This window comes from Clarias gariepinus, chromosome 1, assembly GCF_024256425.1.
Source record: "Clarias gariepinus isolate MV-2021 ecotype Netherlands chromosome 1, CGAR_prim_01v2, whole genome shotgun sequence".
Taxonomy (NCBI): Eukaryota; Metazoa; Chordata; class Actinopteri; order Siluriformes; family Clariidae; genus Clarias; species Clarias gariepinus.
In genome coordinates this window covers 36,282,837-36,303,960 of record NC_071100.1, presented here as the reverse complement: position 1 = coordinate 36,303,960, position 21,124 = coordinate 36,282,837, and the positions used below count along the sequence as shown (strand labels likewise).

At 38.2% G+C, this 21,124-nt stretch overlaps 1 protein-coding gene across 1 annotated transcript in view; it reads left to right on the top strand.

The window, feature by feature from the left end:
- The window catches only part of ank2b (ankyrin 2b, neuronal), a 105,584-nt gene that overhangs the window by 22,213 nt on the left and 62,247 nt on the right, over positions 1 to 21,124 (top strand). Inside the window, exons 3-9 of the mRNA XM_053497210.1 lie at positions 5,734 to 5,832; positions 9,151 to 9,249; positions 9,505 to 9,603; positions 10,498 to 10,683; positions 12,207 to 12,230; positions 14,058 to 14,156; positions 15,781 to 15,879. Coding sequence (XP_053353185.1) covers positions 5,734 to 5,832; positions 9,151 to 9,249; positions 9,505 to 9,603; positions 10,498 to 10,683; positions 12,207 to 12,230; positions 14,058 to 14,156; positions 15,781 to 15,879 — 705 coding nt within the window. The remainder of the gene's footprint in view (positions 1 to 5,733; positions 5,833 to 9,150; positions 9,250 to 9,504; positions 9,604 to 10,497; positions 10,684 to 12,206; positions 12,231 to 14,057; positions 14,157 to 15,780; positions 15,880 to 21,124) is intronic.

The window sequence follows — 21,124 nt, the reverse complement described above, 5'->3', positions numbered from 1 at the left end:
ACACATTTAACTATTAGTCAAAGATAATATAATTGAACAAAAAATGCAGTTTTTAAATGATGGTTTTTATTATTTAGGGAGAAAAAAAATCCAAACCTACATGGCCCTGTGTGAAAAAGTGATTGCCCCCCTTGTTAAAAAATAACCTAAATGTGGTTTATCATACCTGAGTTCAATTTCTGTAGTCACCCCCAGGCCTGATTACTGCCACACCTGTTTCAATCAAGAAATCACTTAAATAGGAGCTACCTGACACAGAGAAGTAGACCAAAAGCACCTCAAAAGCTAGACATCAGGCCAAGATCCAAAGAAATTCAGGAACAAATGAGAACAAAAGTAATTGAGATCTATCAGTCTGGTACAGGTTATAAAGCCATTTCTGAAGCTTTGGGACTCCAGCGAACCACAGTGAGAGCCATTATCCACAAATGGCAAAAACATGGAACAGTGGTGAACCTTCCCAGGAGTGGCCGGCCGACCAAAATTACCCCAAGAGCGCAGAGACAACTCATCCGAGAGGCCACAAAAGACCCCAGGACAACATCTAAAGAACTGCAGGCCTCACTTGCCTCAATTAAGGTCAGTGTTCACGACTCCACCATAAGAAAGAGACTGGGCAAAAACGGCCTGCATGGCAGATTTCCAAGGCGCAAACCACTTAAGCAAAAAGAACATCAAGGCTCGTCTCAATTTTGCTAAAAAACATCTCAATGATTGCCAAGACTTTTGGGAAAATACCTTGTGGACCGACGAGACAAAAGTTGAACTTTTTGGAAGGTGCGTGTCCCGTTACATCTGGCGTAAAAGTAACACAGCATTTCAGAAAAAGAACACCATACCAACAGTAAAATATGGGGGTGGTAGTGTGATGGTCTGGGGTTGTTTTGCTGCTTCAGGACCTGGAAGGCTTGCTGTGATAGATGGAACCATGAATTCTACTGTCTACCAAAAAATCCTGAAGGAGAATGTCCGGCCATCTGTTCGTCAACTCAAGCTGAAGCGATCTTGGGTGCTGCAGCAGGACAATGACCCATAACACACCAGCAAATCCACCTCTGAATGGCTAAAGAAAAACAAAATGAAGACTTTGGAGTGGCCAAGTCAAAGTCCTGACCTGAATCCTATTGAGATGTTGTGGCATGACCTTAAAAAGGCGATTCATGCTAAAAAACCCTCAAATAAAGCTGAATTACAACAATTCTGCAAAGATGAGTGGGCCAAAATTCCTCCAGAGCGCTGTAAAAGACTCATTGCAAGTTATTGCAAACGCTTGATTGCATTTATTGCTGCTAAGGGTGGCCCAATCAGTTATTAGGTTCAGGGGGCAATTACTTTTTCACACAGGGCCATGTTGGTTTGGATTTTTTTTCTCCCTAAATAATAAAAACCACCATTTAAAAACTGCATTTTTTGTTCAATTATATTATCTTTGACTAATAGTTAAATGTGTTTGATGATCAGAAACATTTTGTGTGACAAACATGCAAAAGAATAAGAAATCAGGAAGGGGGCAAATAGTTTTTCACACCACTGTAATTCATAAAAACACACGGCCTTTGTATCTATCTTGTATATTGGTAAGCGCAATTGACCTTTTGTCCCTTTCCATTCACTGTGTAGGCGGTGTCCTTGTTTTGGTCAGGCATTTGAAACACTAGAACCATGACCTATGCGGAGAGTTAATTCAGTCTCTAGTGAGTAAAAGACTCACATGCTGCACTGCAAAAGGCTTCGTCACGGGCAGAATTAAGTGACTAGGCATTTTTAAAAAAAAATCTTAATATTTGATACATGCATTTTTCAGAGAAAGATGTTTGTCTTGCTCTGGTTTATTGCCAAATGCAATTGAAATATTGATTGACTTCATATTCAATATTTAAGAGTCAATTCTTGTTACAGTGATTTGTCACACTGTAATCAATAAATCCTCACATGTGCAGTTAGTTGTGCTGTAGCAAATTAATCGCTGCTCATAAATCCAGTCATGAGTTCTGATTTAATTATTATGCGGATATTGACGTTATCATGATTACCACAAACATATCACTCATTTCCTCATTTGCTGTTTTCTTAAAGAAGAAAAAAAAAACATTTTAATATTAGTAGATATACATTTTACCTGCCATACTCCATAAAGGTATTATGTTTAATTAAAGTCGTTATTATGATATCCACTGTTAATTTGTTGTAGTCAGAATAGTCAGTCATTTAGGGATTTTATTATGTTTTACAAATTACATTATGTTCTTTTCTACAGTAACTGAACAGATGTACTGTAGGAACACTAATAAATCAGATCTCTGTAATTATGTAGCATAACAGAATAAGCTTTTGAGAGGGCAGGGCAATCAAATTTAGCTTTTCAGTGTTCGATGCTTTGGACTGCTGCGATTAAAGCGCTGTGTTAGTGAATGTAGGACAGAGTGGGGGTGTAGATAGAGAGATGGATTAAGTGCCTCTGAATGTGAGCAGCAGAGATCCTCATAAATTTTGCCCACCCGCAGTACAGCACCACTGTCAGAGGACAGTAATTTATTAGGCACATTCATTTTCACCTATTTACACAGACCAATACAGAGGATTATGTGTTCTGGTCAGTGACTGAATTCCAAAGTGGAAAAATGTGTTATATGCACAACATTTTGTAGCAAAGCTAAGCTGTCTTAAACACCAATATTATTATTTTTTATATATATAATAAATTAAAATTTGTTGAAAATAAATTACATTTTGTTAGCAATGTGGCACTTTATTTTATTTATAAGTGATAAAACATATGAATATTATGCTATAACATATTACTTTAATTAATACTGTATTGCTGCAGTTTTAGCAATACTTTATACATTTATGAATTATAAAGACTTTTTTATTACATTTTTGTTTTTTGACAATAACATGCTTTAGGGTTAATACTGTGGTGTTGTATTTAGGTTTTTTTTTGTTTTGTTTTTTTCTATTCTAATTTTTTGCTAATACTGTAGCACCACTGATGATGTGATGCTGTGTCTATTAATAAGAAATATAAGGCGATATTCACTTTAACTTCCAAAGTCCAAAGACATGCGTATTAGTCTAAGTGGCGTTCCCAAATTGCCCATAGTGTGTGAATGTGCACGTGAATGTTGACCACTGTGGAGGTCGCACCACAGTTGTAAAAATGGGAATAAATGCAATGGCCACTATTGGCCTACACAGTCCCTAGGACTACAGATTTAGGGAGGTTCCGTTGAATTACATTTTTCATTTTGATTTATACAAATTCACATTTCATACACTTACTTACTCACTCACTCATCTTCTATACCACTTTATCCTACATTCAGGGTCGTGGGACCTGGAGCCTATCCCAGGAGGCTTAGGGCACAAGGCAGGGTACACCCTGGACAGGGTGCCAATCCATCGCAGGGCACACACACATACACACACTCACACACCCATTCACACACTACAGGCAATTTGGGAACGCCAATTAGCCTAACCTGCATATCTTTGGACTGTGGGAGGAAACCGGAGTTCTCTGAGGAAACCCGCGAAGCACGGAGAGAACATGCAAACTCCATACACACTTGAATAACTTTTTGATTGTTTAAAGCTGCTCATTGCCCCAAAATATCCACTAAATCACTAATTTCACTTTCCCTCCATTAATTACTTTCTCAGCTGTCCTCCTTTGTTGAAATGAAATCCCCATGCTGCCAGTGTGGTCTATGATGCACAAAGACAAAAAGTCACACCAATTCCAATCTGCCGGTTGTCATTCAAGTCACATGACTACATATTGGACATATATCCGGTCTAGGACCACATATGAAACTAACTCAGATCTAATTTGATTTCTGTGTTCAGACAGCCATAAAGAATATCCGTTTAACATATAGAAAATCGGATTTAAGACATTCCAGACTGGTTGTGTGAATGTAGCCTAAATGTCTTAAAATGTGTAGAGACCTAACCATTATTTCATATGTGCTTGTTAACATCCCTTTCCAGATGTAGCCCCCCTTTACTGTTATAATAACCTCCACTCTTCTGGGAAGGCTTGCCAGTAGATTTTGAAGTGTGGCTGTGGGGATTTGTGCTTACTCAGCTCTAAGAGAATTAGTGAGGTTGGCGTTCCAATACATTTCAAAAGTAGGTTGAGGTTAGGGTTTGTTGGAGATCACTCAAGCTCTTAAGGACCAACCTTGGCAAAAAAAATGTTTTCAAGGCGTTCACTTCATGCGTAAAGGACATGACCATGCTTGGTCATGTTTGGCCCTGTTAGTTACAGTGAAGGGAAATTCTTATTGCTACAGCATTATAAAGACATGCTATCCAGTTTTGTGCTGTATATGGACCGCCCCATGCAGTAGGGGTGTAATGGTCAGATGTCCATATTTGACGTGTGTTGCATTGTGATAATGACATATCATTCCATACAGATGATCTTTGCTTGGGAACTTTTTTTCTGTAAGTGTGGTGAACATGACCTGATTGCACAGGTTAATGTTTCCCAAAAAATATTCCTCAAGTAAAATAAACAGGATCATTCATGATTATATTCACTGTAATTTTTTTTCATGTCTCTATGATAAAATCTTAGTCTTATGACATCTTTACAAACCCAGATTTTTGTGCCGTAAACATTGTTATATTTATTTATTTATTAGCATCTACCCATTATGTACAATGCTAATATATGATAAAACTACTGAGTAGTTTATTTTTAAAAACTAAAGGTTGTACAAAAATAAAAAGTGGCATTATATCTGCCACTGTTGTAGTATTATATTATAGCCTGTTATAGCTGTAATTACAAAAGCCCATTTAATAAAGCTTTGGGATTTTGCTTTGCTGATTGATTTCATTTTATTGGTTCTGCTAATGGGTTTCCAATGTGTGCAGTATAAAGATTAAGTTATACGACCAGTACAAAGTAAGCCGCTGAGTGACCTCTCCAAAGCACTTTGCTTTTTCACAGTTTGGGAAAATGTGCACTGGGCAACTTAATTCCATAAATATCAACGGTCAAGTGTTAAGCAAAAAAAAAAAAAAAAAAAACTGTAGGTAATTTAGCCTGTTTTTTTTCTCGGGGGATGATGGAGAAAAACAGATGCAATCCCGAAGTAGCTCCTGCAAATGATAGAATTACCTCAAGTCCCTATGGAAGTATAAAATGTTCTTTTGTTGCAACAAAAGAGTAAAGACACATCAGTATTCTTGTTAGAATTGGATTTGCAGCATTGTCTCTCATTTCCAGGGGCATAAAGCTCATCTGCCATCAGAGTATTCGTATTGGTGTGTACTGAAATAATTTTTACGGGATCTACAAATGCATTCATTTTTGTGGTGTGTTTTTGGCGTCTTAATCCTCTGTTAAATGTTAAAGTAAAATTTTAAAACAGGTCATGATTTTTTTTCTTGCTGCCTTACAGTATATTACTATAAGGTACACTTTATTACTTAACTCGTTGTGGGGCTTTGAAACACATTGGCATTGCCAGTTTTATTAATATCTTCAGTGGGTCCTCAAAAGTCTTTGGCGCTTTCCTATGCCAAAGTGACACAGCATTTATCTGCTTTGATATTTATATCAACCCCCTTGTGTGTAATAGTGTAGTACAGTCTTGCTTGTCAAGAAACACATTGTAAAATGGATGAGGAGGTAAACAGAAAATCTGGTTCTTTTTCTGTGTTGCAACTGTTATTTTGCGGATGGTTGCTAATTGTTTTGTTTTTTTTTCGTTACAGAATGGACTCAATGCTCTGCATTTGGCAGCTAAGGAGGGGCACATGGATCTTGTCCAGGAGCTGCTGGATAGAGGTTCCGCAGTGGACGCTGCAACCAAAGTGAGTTCTTCCTGAAGAATAATAGTGTTGAAAAGCATAAGAAGAGATCTAGCTTTAGTGTATATTTGTTGAGAGATTTGCAATGTTGTATACAAGGAGCAGTAGTTTGGCAGCCGGTAATATCTAGAACTGGCAACAAGAAACCGACTACTCACTGGCTATTATTGGGATGCGTCATATGAGTGCTGGGCCAATGGCGGAAAATTGGCCGGAGGGAATTATTATCATTCCTGGGCTAATGAACTAACCTGAGGTTTTAGTCTGACTTAAAAGGGGACATTTAATGCAAAATTAGACATTTAATGCAAAATTAGACAAAATTAGACATTAGTGTGCTTGTATAAGCAAAAAGATAGGAAGGAATTTGTTTTCTTTTTTTCTATTGACCAGGCTTTAAAACAAGCCAAATAGATTTTCAGCTGTTCTGACTTCATATAAAAATCTACCCTCTCCTGACTTGTTGTCCAGCTTTGATGTTATCTGGCACAGCTGTACATATAGCTTATTTACATAGACACATAGACACAAATGAAACAGCACATTTGCAGGAGGAGTGAGGTTGAGGGTTGTTCCAGCTGGAGTGTTAACAGACACACTTTGGGGGACCTGGTAAATTGTTAAAGAAATAGTATAATGTGAGAACTTTCATGCAAAAAAAAATCTGGTAGCTCAGTATTATTGATCAGAAGGTAATCAGAAGAAGGCCCTTAACCCTGCCTGGTTTAACAGGGCCAAACTTCCTGTATAAAATTTTTTTACTTTATGTGAAGGAAAATCTACCATAGAGTAATGTATTTATGTGACAAATAAAGACTTAACATATAAATGTCTAAAAATGACTAAAGAGTGAATTTTGCATAACAGGTCCCCTTTAAATCTCTAATAACAAAGACTTTCAGGCAAAACAGGCACATGTTCAAATTATGTAAAAAATAAAAAAGGTACAGTTTCTATATATTTTATATTTAAAAGTTTCTTTAGGAAGCTTTAATATAGTTTAAAGTAATGATATGTTTATCCCAAACAAGTGTGATCCCACCCACTATTCCATAATACTTGTGTTACATGATCATACTCTGTCAGTGTTCTGGAATGAGAGATCGTCACTTAGAAATGACTTGCTATCTCAAGCATGGCAATCAGACACGCTTTACTCTCCTCTAGCTATCAAGCCATAAGAATCTCTTTTATATGTCTCATGATGAACCACAGTCTCGAGTGATCATATACTGGCAGCACATGCTCATGCATATAACCTTTAGCCATAGGTTATGGAAAACATTAACCTTTAACACACACACACACACACACACACACACACAAAGTTAAATCTGCAATTGGATCATCACTATTTCTTTTGTTTTTGGCCCTCTAAGATTACAAGGCTTGGTAATTAACACCTTCTTTTCCCAACTATCATTATTATGCTCTTTAAGTGGGAGTGTGCTAATATAGGCATTAAATCACTTACAAGGGATCACCCGTGCTGTCTGGCTATCAGCTCCCCGTATGCCCTAGTATAAGTTGATATTTCTAAGTAACATCTTTTTCCCTTGATACCCGTACCTTGCTACTGTACTTCAAGATATTAATATAAATTGATATTCAATTTTGACATAATACACTGCCCAGTCAGAAAAAGTTACTCACTAAAATTTAGTTTTTGGCCAGTTAATGTTTGAAAAGGTTTATCATGATCATATAAGAATATGGCATATGTTCATGCGTACAAGAAAAAAAAATCTATCGACGAGATAAAATGGTTATTTAGTGCCATTCAGGTCATCAGCTGACTTTATTATATTGCCAGATAATGTTTCTAAGCCTAGACCTGACCCAGATAGCACTACTTTGTTGGCCCAATGTCGGAAAAATTTTGCTAACCCTTTTGTCAGTGTTCCGACGTCAGCACATCGTTGGGCCAACAGCAGTGCATAAGTTGGGCCCATGTTGGCATCAGTGGTTGGCCCAACATCATTTGTTGTGCTGTTGGCCTATTGGTGGCGCCAAAGATAAGTTGGCCTAATGTTGGTTTAGTAAATAATGTCAAGGTTGAAAACTGGAAGTTAAATTGAGATATTAAATTATATTGCTTTATAATTCAGGAGCTCATATATACCTAACTCGGTGGATGTTTTCTAAATGATAACTGTTAAATTAATTGTGTTTTGTGCCAATGCTATTGGGCCAACTACTGATGCCAACATTGGCCCAGTGTATGCACTGCCATTGGCCCAGCTTTGGCCCTTCAGCAGTGTGCTATCTGAGCAACTCCAGATGATAAGACTGACTCTGGAGGCTTGTACAGTGTGCACTATGCGTTGCTTGCTCTGATTCCCTTCTTACCCTCACACACCAAATGCTTTGGAATAGGGTCAATCAGGGCTCACCAGACCACATGTTCTATTGCAAAGTCCAATCTCTACAGTATGCTCCCTAGCGTCACTAACAATTATTTTTTTATAGCCACATAGACTACAGCTGTTTAATTCCAATCCTGTAAATTTTCATCACACTGTGCATGTGAAAATGCTCTTACTTTAACTGTTGATTTTTTTTTTATAATGAACATTCACCAAATGTTTAATGATAAATTCATTCAAGATTTTTTGCTGAGAACATTTCTTCCACAAAGACGACAATTTAGCGTTGTCCTCTAAAGTTGTAACAATGCTTTGGACAGTTCTTTACCCAATTCTAGAAATTTGTGCCAAGCAGTGTATTTACTGTAACACCCTACAATCTATGAATAAAATTTATTGGAACATAAAACCTATGTGAATAATAATTGGTATTTATGGTAAAGGACTTGTCTTTTAACACTTTAATTGATGTATTTCCATAATAATCATCACATTTGTTTCATAATTTAATTACTTGAATTTGATATTTAACAATATTTACAGTACTCACTGGCCACCAAACATGTGAGGCCACTGGAGCATGGCCATAGACTACAATCCCTCAAATAACCAATTTTTTTTCTAAAAGTTTTTTTTTTTTTTTATCTCTAAACACACACAACACTCCACATCTTCTTGCAGACACAACAGTGGAAGACCTTAACAATCTTAACTCCTGTTGGCCAAGATAATAAAATATTAGATTAATCTTAGATGATTTTCCCCCAGTCTTTGTTCAGTGAGTCAGTACCTCAGATATCGGCTTATTTCTGTTTTTTTTTTCCCCCTAAAGTATCCATACATAGCAAGAAAACACTTAGTAAAAGCCTTTGAAGAATTTGTGATTATCATTTTAATCTCAGCATGAGCTATGACCGATTAACCCTGTATATTGGCTCTGGTGTTTGCCCTACAGAAAGGAAACACAGCTCTCCACATCGCCTCTCTAGCAGGCCAGGGGGATGTGATAAAGATCCTGGTCAAACGTGGAGCAGACATCAATGCACAATCACAGGTAAGGCTAGTGTTGTTTTTTCTTGTTGCTATTTCATGCATGCTTTTCGACTGTTCCTGTTGAGCTGTCGCCACAGCGGACCCTCTGATCTGCACACAACTTTAGCACAGGCCCTTTCTGACGCAACTCTCCCATTTTATGCAGGCTTGGGAACAGCACTGTGTGTGGCCGCGGTTTGGGAATTGGGTGGGAAATGAACCCGGCCTTCAGCATGGCAAATCAATAACGTATTTATTGTATATCGTTTTGTCACAGAATGGATTTACACCCTTATACATGGCTGCCCAAGAGAACCATTTGGATGTGGTTCGTTACCTTTTGGAAAATGGAGGAAACCAGAGCACCGCAACAGAGGTAAGCAGAAGAAAAAAACTAATAGTTTTAGACAAGCCATGTTAACCTTGCTAGAAATGTCTTGCATCATAACCACATTGACTTTGCCAACCCATCACTGATTTGAGAAAGATTATTATTACACATATATATAATGTATAATTTATAATTTGTATTATAGACTGTTGAACATACTGTATGTATTCTTATTAAGTGTTTTTATCTTTTAAATTTATAAAAACTTATATATAAGATTATATATAAATATAATAAATATATAATATATAATAAATATTTTATTTATTTATTTATTTATTTTATCTGCGCAGTCTGGAGTTGTCGCAATCACATTATACTTGTGTATACTACTGTACTTGTACAACCATGTACAGTATGTGACGAATAAAATTCTGAATCTTGAATTTTTTTAAAGCATTTATACTTTGACACACCTATTATGGATAACTTCTAAGTTTCTGAATCCTAATGAAATAAATTATTTTAGGAATTCGTAAAAAATAAATAAATAAATAAATAATAATTATATTTATTATTTTAGTGATTCCTTGGAAAATACAAGATTCAAGAACCTACAGAACTAAAAGAGCCTGGATATGTCATAATTACTGTGAAAACAACAGAACTACATGTTCTTCCCCATAAGTGATGCTGCTGGTTTTAAAAAAAAAAAGCTATTTTCAGCCGAGTGCATGTTCACCATGGGAATGATGTAAACACAGAAAGTGGATTTGGGTCAAATTTTACATAAACAAATAGAACAAAAATCAGTTCTGCATCAAAATAGTGGAGTTGTGTTTCAAAATGCTCAATGTAAAAGCAGTTAAAGATATCTTACAACATACTGTAAATTTCTTCACGTTCTATATCTTGGATTATTTGGATTCTATTTTTCAGGATGGCTTCACCCCTTTGGCTATTGCTCTACAGCAGGGCCATAATCAGGTTGTCTCCATACTCCTGGAGAATGACACTAAGGGGAAGGTGCGCCTCCCCGCCCTGCACATTGCCGCCCGTAAGGATGACACAAAATCAGCTGCACTGCTACTTCAGAATGACCACAATGCAGATGTCCAGTCCAAGGTAAAGGAACAGGGAATGATAAATGAATGAGTAACCAATCACAGTGCTTATCTGCTTATAATATACATGTGCATGATGTTACATTTAATCTCTTAACTCTTATGTGCTTCTATGTTCTGTACCATCTTGTCCATTTCTCAGTCCGTTGGGTAGCTCTTGTAGGGATCTGATCTACAGCACTACAGTCTTTTCATCATTGTTTCCATTGTGTATTCCATGTTATACTGTTGTCCATTCGCTAGAACCTGTCTCCATCTCTCTTTGTCTCCTCTCCAGTCTCAGTGCGCCTGTGTGCTGTGTCTTCATCCTGATACTATCCGGGTTCTTCTCTTTTCTCTATCATTCCATTCATTGATAGGACAATAATCAGTTTTACTTACGAGTATATCCCCATGAATGTGTAGCCCTAGCATGATTTCCCTGTGAAAATTGAAGGTTTTTGTTAAAATAATAATAATAATAATAATAATAATAATAATATGTGCATGTGTTGATTTAGTTGTACTCATTTTTTCTCTGGAAATTACTATTGACTCATTTGAGGCCAATTAATGTGTAATTAAGACTAGAACTGCCTAATGCTTCTGTCTTAGCATCTCCTACTGATCCTGTCTCATATGTATAAATCTTCATTAAGTATAAGCTTTAGATACACATTCATAGACACATTATGGCCAAAAATGACTGGAGACCTGATCAATCACAGCCATATGTGCTAGTCGAACATCAGAAGTTGGTTCCAAAGTTAGCATTGGTGAGATTGAGAAGTGATTTCAGACAAGAAGCCAAAAGGTGTTCAATTGGGGTGAAGTCAGGGCTCTAGGTCAGGGCAAAGTTCTTTCACTCCAGCTTTATCACACTATACAGTATATTTATGGAGCTTTCTTCATGCACAGGGTCATTGTCATTATATATATAAGTTTGGGCCCATTATAAGCACTGAAAAGAAGGATAAAAGGTACAGCATTACAAAGTAAAAAGCAAGTCTATGAGTCTATAACTTATGATGATTAGATGTCCATATACTTTTGGGAATATAGTGTTAATACAGTTATTATTACAAGCAGTCAAGTTGTTGTGACACTTCTCCGTACTGTCTATTGTACTATTGGTTACTGGATTCAAACACCCCAAACCTTCCCAGAAAAAAAGAAGGTTTACAATCACAAATCATTAGTGTTAGCATTGACATACATTATGTTTACATCTTAACCAGATGTTAAACCAATGCACAGTATATCAGAGGCAGCTAGGTATTAAGCTGTATCCGGTGACTTAGTGTAAATTAGTGATGCTGTGAATCTTCACTTTTGCCCACTAGTCAGTATTGGACTCACTAGCATGCAAATTATGTAAAAAAAAAATTTCCAAAGAAAAATAAGGAATGTGCATGCAGAATATAAATACGTGTGTGTGTGTGTGTGTGTGTGTGTGTGTGTGTGTGTGTGTGTGTGGGTGGGTGTGTGTGTGTGTATTTGTAAAACATAACAATGCTTCTCCCTTCACATTCTTTGCTGCTACAGATGATGGTCAATAGGACTACTGAGGTAGAGATCTTATCTAGATTCTTTTATAAATATTTTTCAGCAGGTTGTCTGCTTTTTTTTTATTTGACATGTTTAATTTTACACGTGAGGCTTCTTGGCATTGCATGTGGAATTCCTTTGTTACTTGTTCTTACTGTTCCGGATAATTTGACTTCTGTTGGTGAACTTGCTTTTTTACCATCTTATTTAAATGTCATTCGGAATGCTTTTGGGTTTACTGAATCACAGTATGTACATTATTTTCCTCATGATAAATCTGTTTGCTTGAAACATTTCATTATTTTTATGCTGCCATGGTTATGAACATTCATTTGCCAATATGGTTATGTTACAAGCTAAGGATGCAAATCCAGTAGAGCATGCAGACTGCATCTTCAGACCAAACATCTGGATAAAGATTGCACTTAGGGAAATGTATAAATTAAGAAGGAAGCAAATAAAAGCCTACATACTGTACATTACAGCTTTATAATCAACATCTTTAAATTAACAGACTTTTTGCAAATTTGCGTAGCTAGATAGTGCAAGCAAAACTACATAGACAAATACAGCTTTAGCTATTAAGTAGAATTATACTTAATAGCCAAAACTTGATTTCTTTGCTCAGTTAGGACACTGGGGGTTGCTTTTAATTTTGCTTGCTGCTTTTTATTCCGTCCATAGCTTTATGTTATAATTAATATATTTATGCTCTAATGTTAAACATGTCAATTTAACATTTAAACCTTATCAACATTAATATCCCATGTTAAAAAGTATAGCACATTGTATATATTTATACAGATTTAGGCAGGGTATGTGAATGTTACCAGCAAATTCACACACAAAAAAGACAAAATTAATGTGTATGTATATGGGTGATAAACATGAGTTGTTTAAAATAGGCCACACCTGATCATGACTTATTGATTTGCATGCTAAGCAAAAATATCTGAATATCAGTTTGGTCTATTTTGGTTTCTACTTTGATTATTTCGCAGACTTTGCATAGCATGATGCACCGCATACTGTAGATTTTCAAATTTTCTTTTGCACCAGCTTTGAATGTGTATCACATAGTCAATATATCCTTCATATTTTTGTAAATGATGTTTTCACATTAAATCGGACCGTGACTTTCAGAATGGAAAGGTAAGGCCAGAATTTCACATTTTTCAGACTGCTCAGCCAATCTCTATCTTCTCATATTCCTAACCTGATTCGGTTCCTGGTATAACCTCCGTGGGATAATGCTCTTTTTTTGTTGTTGTTGTCGTTGTTGTTTGTTTTCCTCATTATTTTATGGATTCTTATTTCTAGTTTATTTCCTGTTCTCTTTCCTCCAAAACAAAATATTTATCAAAAAAAATTATTATTTTTACTTTTTTATTTTGCATGTGTCCCTCTAATGTTTTTGTGAATGTGTGTATAAAAGTTTTATATATGGAATCTTTGCATTTTCTATTTTTTTGTTCCATTTGTTCTTCTTCACGTTTAAAGGACTGAATATCTTTACTGAACTTCCTCTAAAAATATGTTTTTATCTATCTATAAGTTTCATCTTTGGAAATGCGATGCTATGTTTGACTGCTGCATGCCACTACAATGTAAAGTCAGGGCTGCATTTCTTCATCTCGAAGCCCATCTTGTCAATAAGTGCAGATCTGAGATCTTAATCAAAGGTGGAAAATCATGATTGTACTGCATAACAAATGTTGGGGGGCGGGGGGGGGGGGATAAGCTGTTCTCAGATCAGCATTTAATGACGGTGTGGCTTTGGAGCATGTTTCGAAGTGAAGTGTTAAGTGGTGTGTTCCTGTGTTGCTCTGTTTTTTCCCTGTGTTGCAGAGTGGATTTACACCACTGCATATTGCAGCTCACTATGGGAATGTGAATGTGGCAACGTTACTCCTAAATCGAGGAGCTGCTGTGGATTTTACTGCAAGGGTATGTATTCAAACGTTATGTGCGCACACACACATGAACGTTAAGCATGGGCACACTTCTGCATTTTCAAAGAACATTCAGTCTCTTTTTTTGCCCATACTGTAGCTGCACACTGGCCTTACACACCCTGAAACTTAACTGAACCAATGATCAAATCCTGGTGAATCCCGTACACTTTATCCTGGTCAAACTCATGCGAATCTGCAGTCTATTCCAACATCACTGTGCATGAGGCAGGATTAAACCCTGGATAAGTTTTATTTATTTATTTATTTAGTATATTTTTTAGGCCATTGAGCCCAAATACTGGTATATTTAGCAGGCATGAGGAAACTGGGGAGCTCAGAGAAAAAAAAAGAAAAAGCACACTCTGAGATTTCATTCAGTCACCTTTATTTTTGATTGCAGCACACAATGTGGTGGCCAGTTCATGTGTGAAAATGATTGCTCATGCTTCCAGAACCACACTTTCCCAATTCCACAATGAGTCTTGGAATACTCCAGTGCCATCAGGGAAGACAAACTTCAAGTCCAATCGTTATGCTTTCTGCCAAATTAAAGCCTTTTTTCTGATTAGTCTCACAACAGAAGCAAGTGATTTCTTATGGCCACACAGCTGTTTAGTCCCAATCCTATAAGCTTTAATCACATTGTACTGTACATGTGAAAATCCTCATACTTTCACTGGTAAACGTAGCCAACGTTACTTACTGTTGATTTTTTTACCATGACATAAGTTATTATACAGTCAGTCTTAGAGGTCTCCAAAATGTGCCTGTTCATTTTCAAGCGCAAATACAATATTAAAGGTTTAATCAAATTGCTTGACTAATATTTTTGTACACACACACACACACACACACACACACACACACACACACACACACACACACACACATATTAACCAATGAGACTGTCCAAAAATTATATAAAAGGAAATTTCATAATATAAAATATTAAATATATAAAATGTAATAATAAACCTGAAAAGATTCAATAAAAGTGAACATTGTTAGAAATTAACAATTGGTTGTTATCTTTCTAACAAGAATATATATATATATTTTATAATTAATTCTATCTATCTACAGTATCTAGTGTGTAGCTTATGCTTCAGTTAAAAAAATCAATGTGTGTCCCACCACTGTAAGTCTCTTAAGCTTTACCATACTGTCCTACCAAATAAAAAGTGTTAAACCTGCTTGTCTGCTGAGAAACAAAAAATAGCTACTTGTTTGCCCCACTCTATACTTTCTGATGATTTTCAGTTTAATTAAAAAGTCAAGAATGTTATGGTACACATGACCCTTTGGTTTAATTTATTTTGATTTTGGTTTACAGATTATGTAGGTTATATAAACGAAACTTCTACAGTATTCAGTTAAATAACCCTTACAGTAGGTCAGTATAGCTGCATTGTAATCAATACACTTTTCTGTCTAAACAGTCAATATAAGGGGGTTGGACATCTTTCATTATAAAAAGCAGGCAGCAAAGCCCCCTGTTTAAAACACAGAATTTAAATTTGCACAAAACTTATTTCATGATACACATGATGCCCCATTATATTAAAGCTTCACAGACCTTCAGTAATGGTATCTCTTTTTTTTTTATTTGCTTGCAGAATGGAATCACACCGTTACATGTGGCGTCCAAGAGAGGAAATACGAACATGGTCCGGCTCTTGTTGGACAGAGGGTCTAAGATTGATGCCAAAACAAGGGTGTGTTGCTTTAGTAATGACTAATGTGTGTCTGGTATCCTTTCAACTAGAAATTTATAGATGCTTTTGACATGGCTCTGTTTGTTCCTCATGCTGGATTTGGGTACTTGCTACTACAACCTGAGCATTACGATGCTGTGCTAACAAGCTGCTTCATAATTATATAAAAGGCATTAAGTAAAAATACACAAAGCAAGTCAATATATTTTATGTTTTGTCTCTGAATCGTAAGATACAGTACTGAACCAAAACCCTGACCAAAGTGTAGACTTTTGATTTTCATTGAGTGTACGTATATCAGCCCTATTATAGCCATACACCAGTTATACACAGTTGTCCACTTTTATCTACTTTGCCCAGTTCTGTGTTACTACTGTATCTTAATTTTTTCACTTATTTCGAAAAAATAAGTTTTAAAAAAAGAAAAAAAAAACCCTTCTATTTCTTTCGACGTAAAGTATTTTCAAGTCATAGTGGTCAATACTGATTTTTGATGAGAATTTTGCATGTCATGGCAGTTCACATTCAGAATTACAAGTGACGTTTATAGGACTTTTACATGACTTTTCCCTGAAACTACACGCATGCACATAAAGCATAAAATGCATGCTATTTTAGCACAAATATGTTTGAGATTTTGCTTTGGATGATGGCAAGTAGTTAGTCGGTCCAGGAGAGGGAAGAAAGCTAGATGCCTTGCTTTAGCTCTTTTAGCAGCTGTTGCTAGCACTGCTATGAAATCTGGTGCTGACTGACGTCAGAGCCTACGCAAAGGAAAAGTCACATGAATCTGATCTGACCATTCCTATTCAAGTTGCATAAATGTGTATTGGATATTCAGTATATATATATATATATATATATGTAGCCTGGGATGTGATTTTAGTTAAAACGCCAGACACAGGATAAATAATTTAGATGGGATCTTTTATTCCAGACTGCACTTTAAATAGAGCAGCGTTAATTGTGCAAATTCGGGGAATCAGAAAGAAACTTAAAACTCATGTACAGTTGTTGAGATTAGTAAAGTTTGTCCCTCAAAAACAAAATAATAATCAATCTCTAAATAAATGCATAACATAGACAACGGTAGCAGCCCCTCATTCTATAAGCAAACACAAAAATAAATACAACCTTGTCAGCACAAACATGACATATAACATCATCCATAGACATACTGTCTCATTTCAAATAAAACAAAATAACTGATTCAAACTTACTGCTTATCACCACTCTAGTACATCACAAATTAACACTGCATATGAGGAGCTTGTGTTTCTTTTCTGCATATAATAGAGGTTCACATTAACATTGGGAACACACAACATAAAGAAATCCTCTATCTTCCTGTACTCTATAACAAAACACACGTGTATCACGATAACTCACTTTTGGAACAGTAACACGAAATAACACTCACTCTGATGCTTCACACTCACACCGGAAGCACACGGATGGCCTATGGAGCAGTTTTCTCCCCTCTTGAATAAATAAAATAACTATATTTTAATCATGCTGTTTCACATAGAGATACACACAACATACTCAGTATATAAAGTGGATTATGTCCAAGCACTTACGCTTTACGCGACGGCGTTGATTTGGTTCACCCACACTAATGTGTCCCGGTTAAATCCCCTGAAATCAACGCGACACACGGCCACACTGACCAGCAAAACACTAAGGAGCTCTTATTTACCTTTATCATGCATGCACAGCTCATGCTAGTTTACTTTTCACTAAACTTTGGCGTAAATTTTGCTCCAATGCACCAGCGAACACCGTGGTATGAGATCGCACTGCTTTCAGGTAATTGCAACGACACTTTCAGGTAATTGCACGCTTGTGTTTCTTAAAGGGCCAGCGTTACATTTTCTTACTAAATGAAAACCCCACTAATAGACACAATATGTGCAATGCAAACAGACAGGGGCACAACTAACCACTCCTGTGATTAACAGGTCAGCTTTTTTAACCTGGTTACACTCTCCCCTGCTGATAGTCATCGTCCTCGGTGACTACAACCTCTAATCAGCTTGTCCTCTTTGAAGCTGCCCTGTGGTATAGAGGACCATACCAGCTAGCACTTGGGAAAGGATATCAGGACTGAAGGACACTGCATTGCACGCAGACTGGGGTAATCGGTGAGGGTTAGTATGTACACCTGCAGTAGTCCTCTGCGTTCTACGCACTGAGGGACAGGGCACCTCTAGCTTAGCACACTCTTCCCTTCTCTTTCTAGGAGTCGGCATGGGTCTCATGACTAGGTGCTCAGCAGGTAAGTGGACACTTCCTATTTCTTGCTCAACCGATACCGGAGTCTCTTCCAGGGTATTCTCAGGTAGTTCACAGCTCTCTGGTTCTGACCGGTTACCAGTCGTTTCAGATTGTTCTGCTTGATAATAGGAACAGTCTCCAAGCTCAGGAACTTGTGGTTCTGAATCTTTAGAGGCTGAAACTACTCCCATTTCCTCCCTAGGACATAGCACTTCCTCCACCAGAACACATTCTGCCTCCTGTGAGGGCATTACTGCCTCCAGAGCTGATGTAGGTATATCTTTTGCAGGGGGTTTTTGACGTCTTGGCATGGGCACTGGAACTGAGCTATTGCAGGGCCTAAGGTTGGATCTGTGTACTCTTTTTACTGCTCCTCCCCCGACAGGATCCACAGTGTATGTGGTCCCCTGAACATCTAATACTTTGTACACGGTGGAAGACCATGCGTCTTGAATTTTGTTTCGGCCAGGTGGTCTGTGTCGCAGGTACACATGTTGTCCAATCTCTACAGCTGGGCAATATACCTCCTCTGCATGCTGCCTTGCTCTTTCCGCAGCCTTCCTTTCTGCATATTCCTTTGCTCGAATATGAGCATCTCTGAGACGCTCCTGGTGTACTTTTAGCCAGTCAGGTTTGTCATCTGTTTCGGGCTCCTGGCCCAGCAATGCATCAACGGGCAGATGTGGCTGGACCCCAAACAACATATAGTATGGCGAGTACCCTGTCGTTGAGTGTGGTGTCACATTGTAAGCATAGACTAGCTCAGACAAATATTCCGGCCACCTACGTTTTTTTTCAGGCGGGAGGGACTTCAAGAGGTCGTGAAGGGTTCTATTAAACCTCTCACATTGAGGATTGCCCTGGGGGTGATGCGGTGTTGTGCGCGTTTTCTTGACCCCGTACAACTTACAGAGCTCTGCAATCAAAACGCTTTCAAAATTTCTGCCCTGATCAGAGTGCAAGCGTTGTGGCACTCCATATTTCAAGAACCATTCTCTGAGAAGAATCTTGGCAGTGGTCTCAGCCTTCTGGTCACGGGTGGGAAACGCTTGACTGAACTTAGTAAACACATCTGTGACTACTAGTACATTCTCATGCCCACTCGTGGCTGGTTCAAGAGTCGTGAAGTCAACTGCTACAACCTCCAGTGGCCGCGAGGCTAGGAATGAGGTCCAAGGTGCCTTAATCTTGGGCTGAGGCATCTTTGCTAACACACAGCGCTGACATTGCTTCACCCACCGTTCTACATCCTCATACATTCCTCCCCAGAAACATCTCTGTTTCAACAGGGCTAAGGTCCTCTCAATACCCTGATGACCCATCTGATCATGAACAGTCTTCAGGACTGGCTCTGTCAGGCAGGTGGGCAATAACAACTGGTGACATTCTCCAATGTGGGCATCATTGATTAGACGATATAAGAGACCATCTTTTTCTCTGATCTTTGACCACTGCTTCAGCAGGGAGCACACAGATCTGGACAAACTCGACCTCTCCTGCTTTGTAGGTTTTCTTTGCCTGCTCCAGAACTTCTTGAACACACCAATGGTTGGGTCAGACTCCTGAAACTGATGTAGTTCCACTTTTGAATACCCTGGCAACGTGGGAGTATTGTTTTGCTCATCATCATCTCCAGCCAGGGATGCTTGTAACTGCCTGACCCGGCTGCACTCAACTCCTGCTGCCAACAGGTCTGGTTCCAAGGCCGTTCCTCTCCTGAGCAAGTTACAGATCGCTATACAGCCATCATACTCTAGGTCCACACTTTCAAGATCTGATTTATCGGAGCCTGGTCTCCTGGAAAGGGCATCAGCAGCAGTGTTGCATCGTCCAGGGCGGTACTTAACTTCAAAATCAAAGATTGCGAGCTGAGCAGCCCAACGCTGTTCGATGGCCCCTAATTTAGCAGTTGTGAGATGACAGAGGGGGTTATTGTCCGTTATTATTGTGAATTTGGACCCTAGCAGATAACTTCTGAACTTTTCAGTGACCGCCCACTTAAGTGCTAACAGTTCCAGCTTCATGCTGCTGTAGTTTTGATCATTTCTTTCAGCCCCTCTCAACCTCCTACTGGCATAAGCGATCACCATCCTCTTACCCTCTTGATGCTGGTATAAGACTGCCCCCAAACCAAGGTTACTCGCATCAGTCTCAAGCACAAAGGGGAGTGTGAAATCAGCATATCCCAGCGTTGGGGCACTGGTAAGTCTGTCTTTGAGACATTCGAAGGCTGTTTGACATTGAGAAGTCCAAGAGCTCTTATACAGCTGAGCTGCCTTAATAGAACTTGTCGCTCTAATGCACATATTCACTACATCATGTAACGGCCCGGCTATCTGGGAGAAGCGTTCTATGAATCTCCTGTAATAGCTGCAGAACCCTAGGAATGATCTAAGTTCCTTGAGAGTGCTGGGAACTGGCCACTGCTGTACAGCACTTATCTTGTCAGGGTCTGTACTCACGCCTTGGGATGAGACTTGATGGCCGAGGAATCTCACTTCTGGCTTCAGAAAATGACACTTCTCTATTTTAATCTTTAGCCCAGTTTCCCTCAGCCTTTTAAACACTGTTTCAAGTCTCACCAGATGTTCGTGGAAGGTGGCTGAGTACACCAACACGTCATCCAAATAGATGAGCACAATTTGGAACACTAAGTCACACATGATGGCTTGCATGAGCCGCTGAAACGTTGCAGGTGCATTGCACAATCCGAACGGCATCCTTCGGTATTCATAGAGGCCAAATGGGGTGGTAAAGGCAGTCTTATGTCTGTCCTTTTCATGGACTGCAACTTGATGGTAACCGCTCGCCAGGTCGATTACTGAGAAGACTTGCGCTCCGCCTAATGCATCCAAGCTTTCATCGATGCGAGGCAAGGGGAATGCATCACGTTTAGTCTTTGCGTTCAACCTCCTATAATCCACACACAGCCTCAGACTTGAATCAGCCTTGCGCACCAAAACGATGG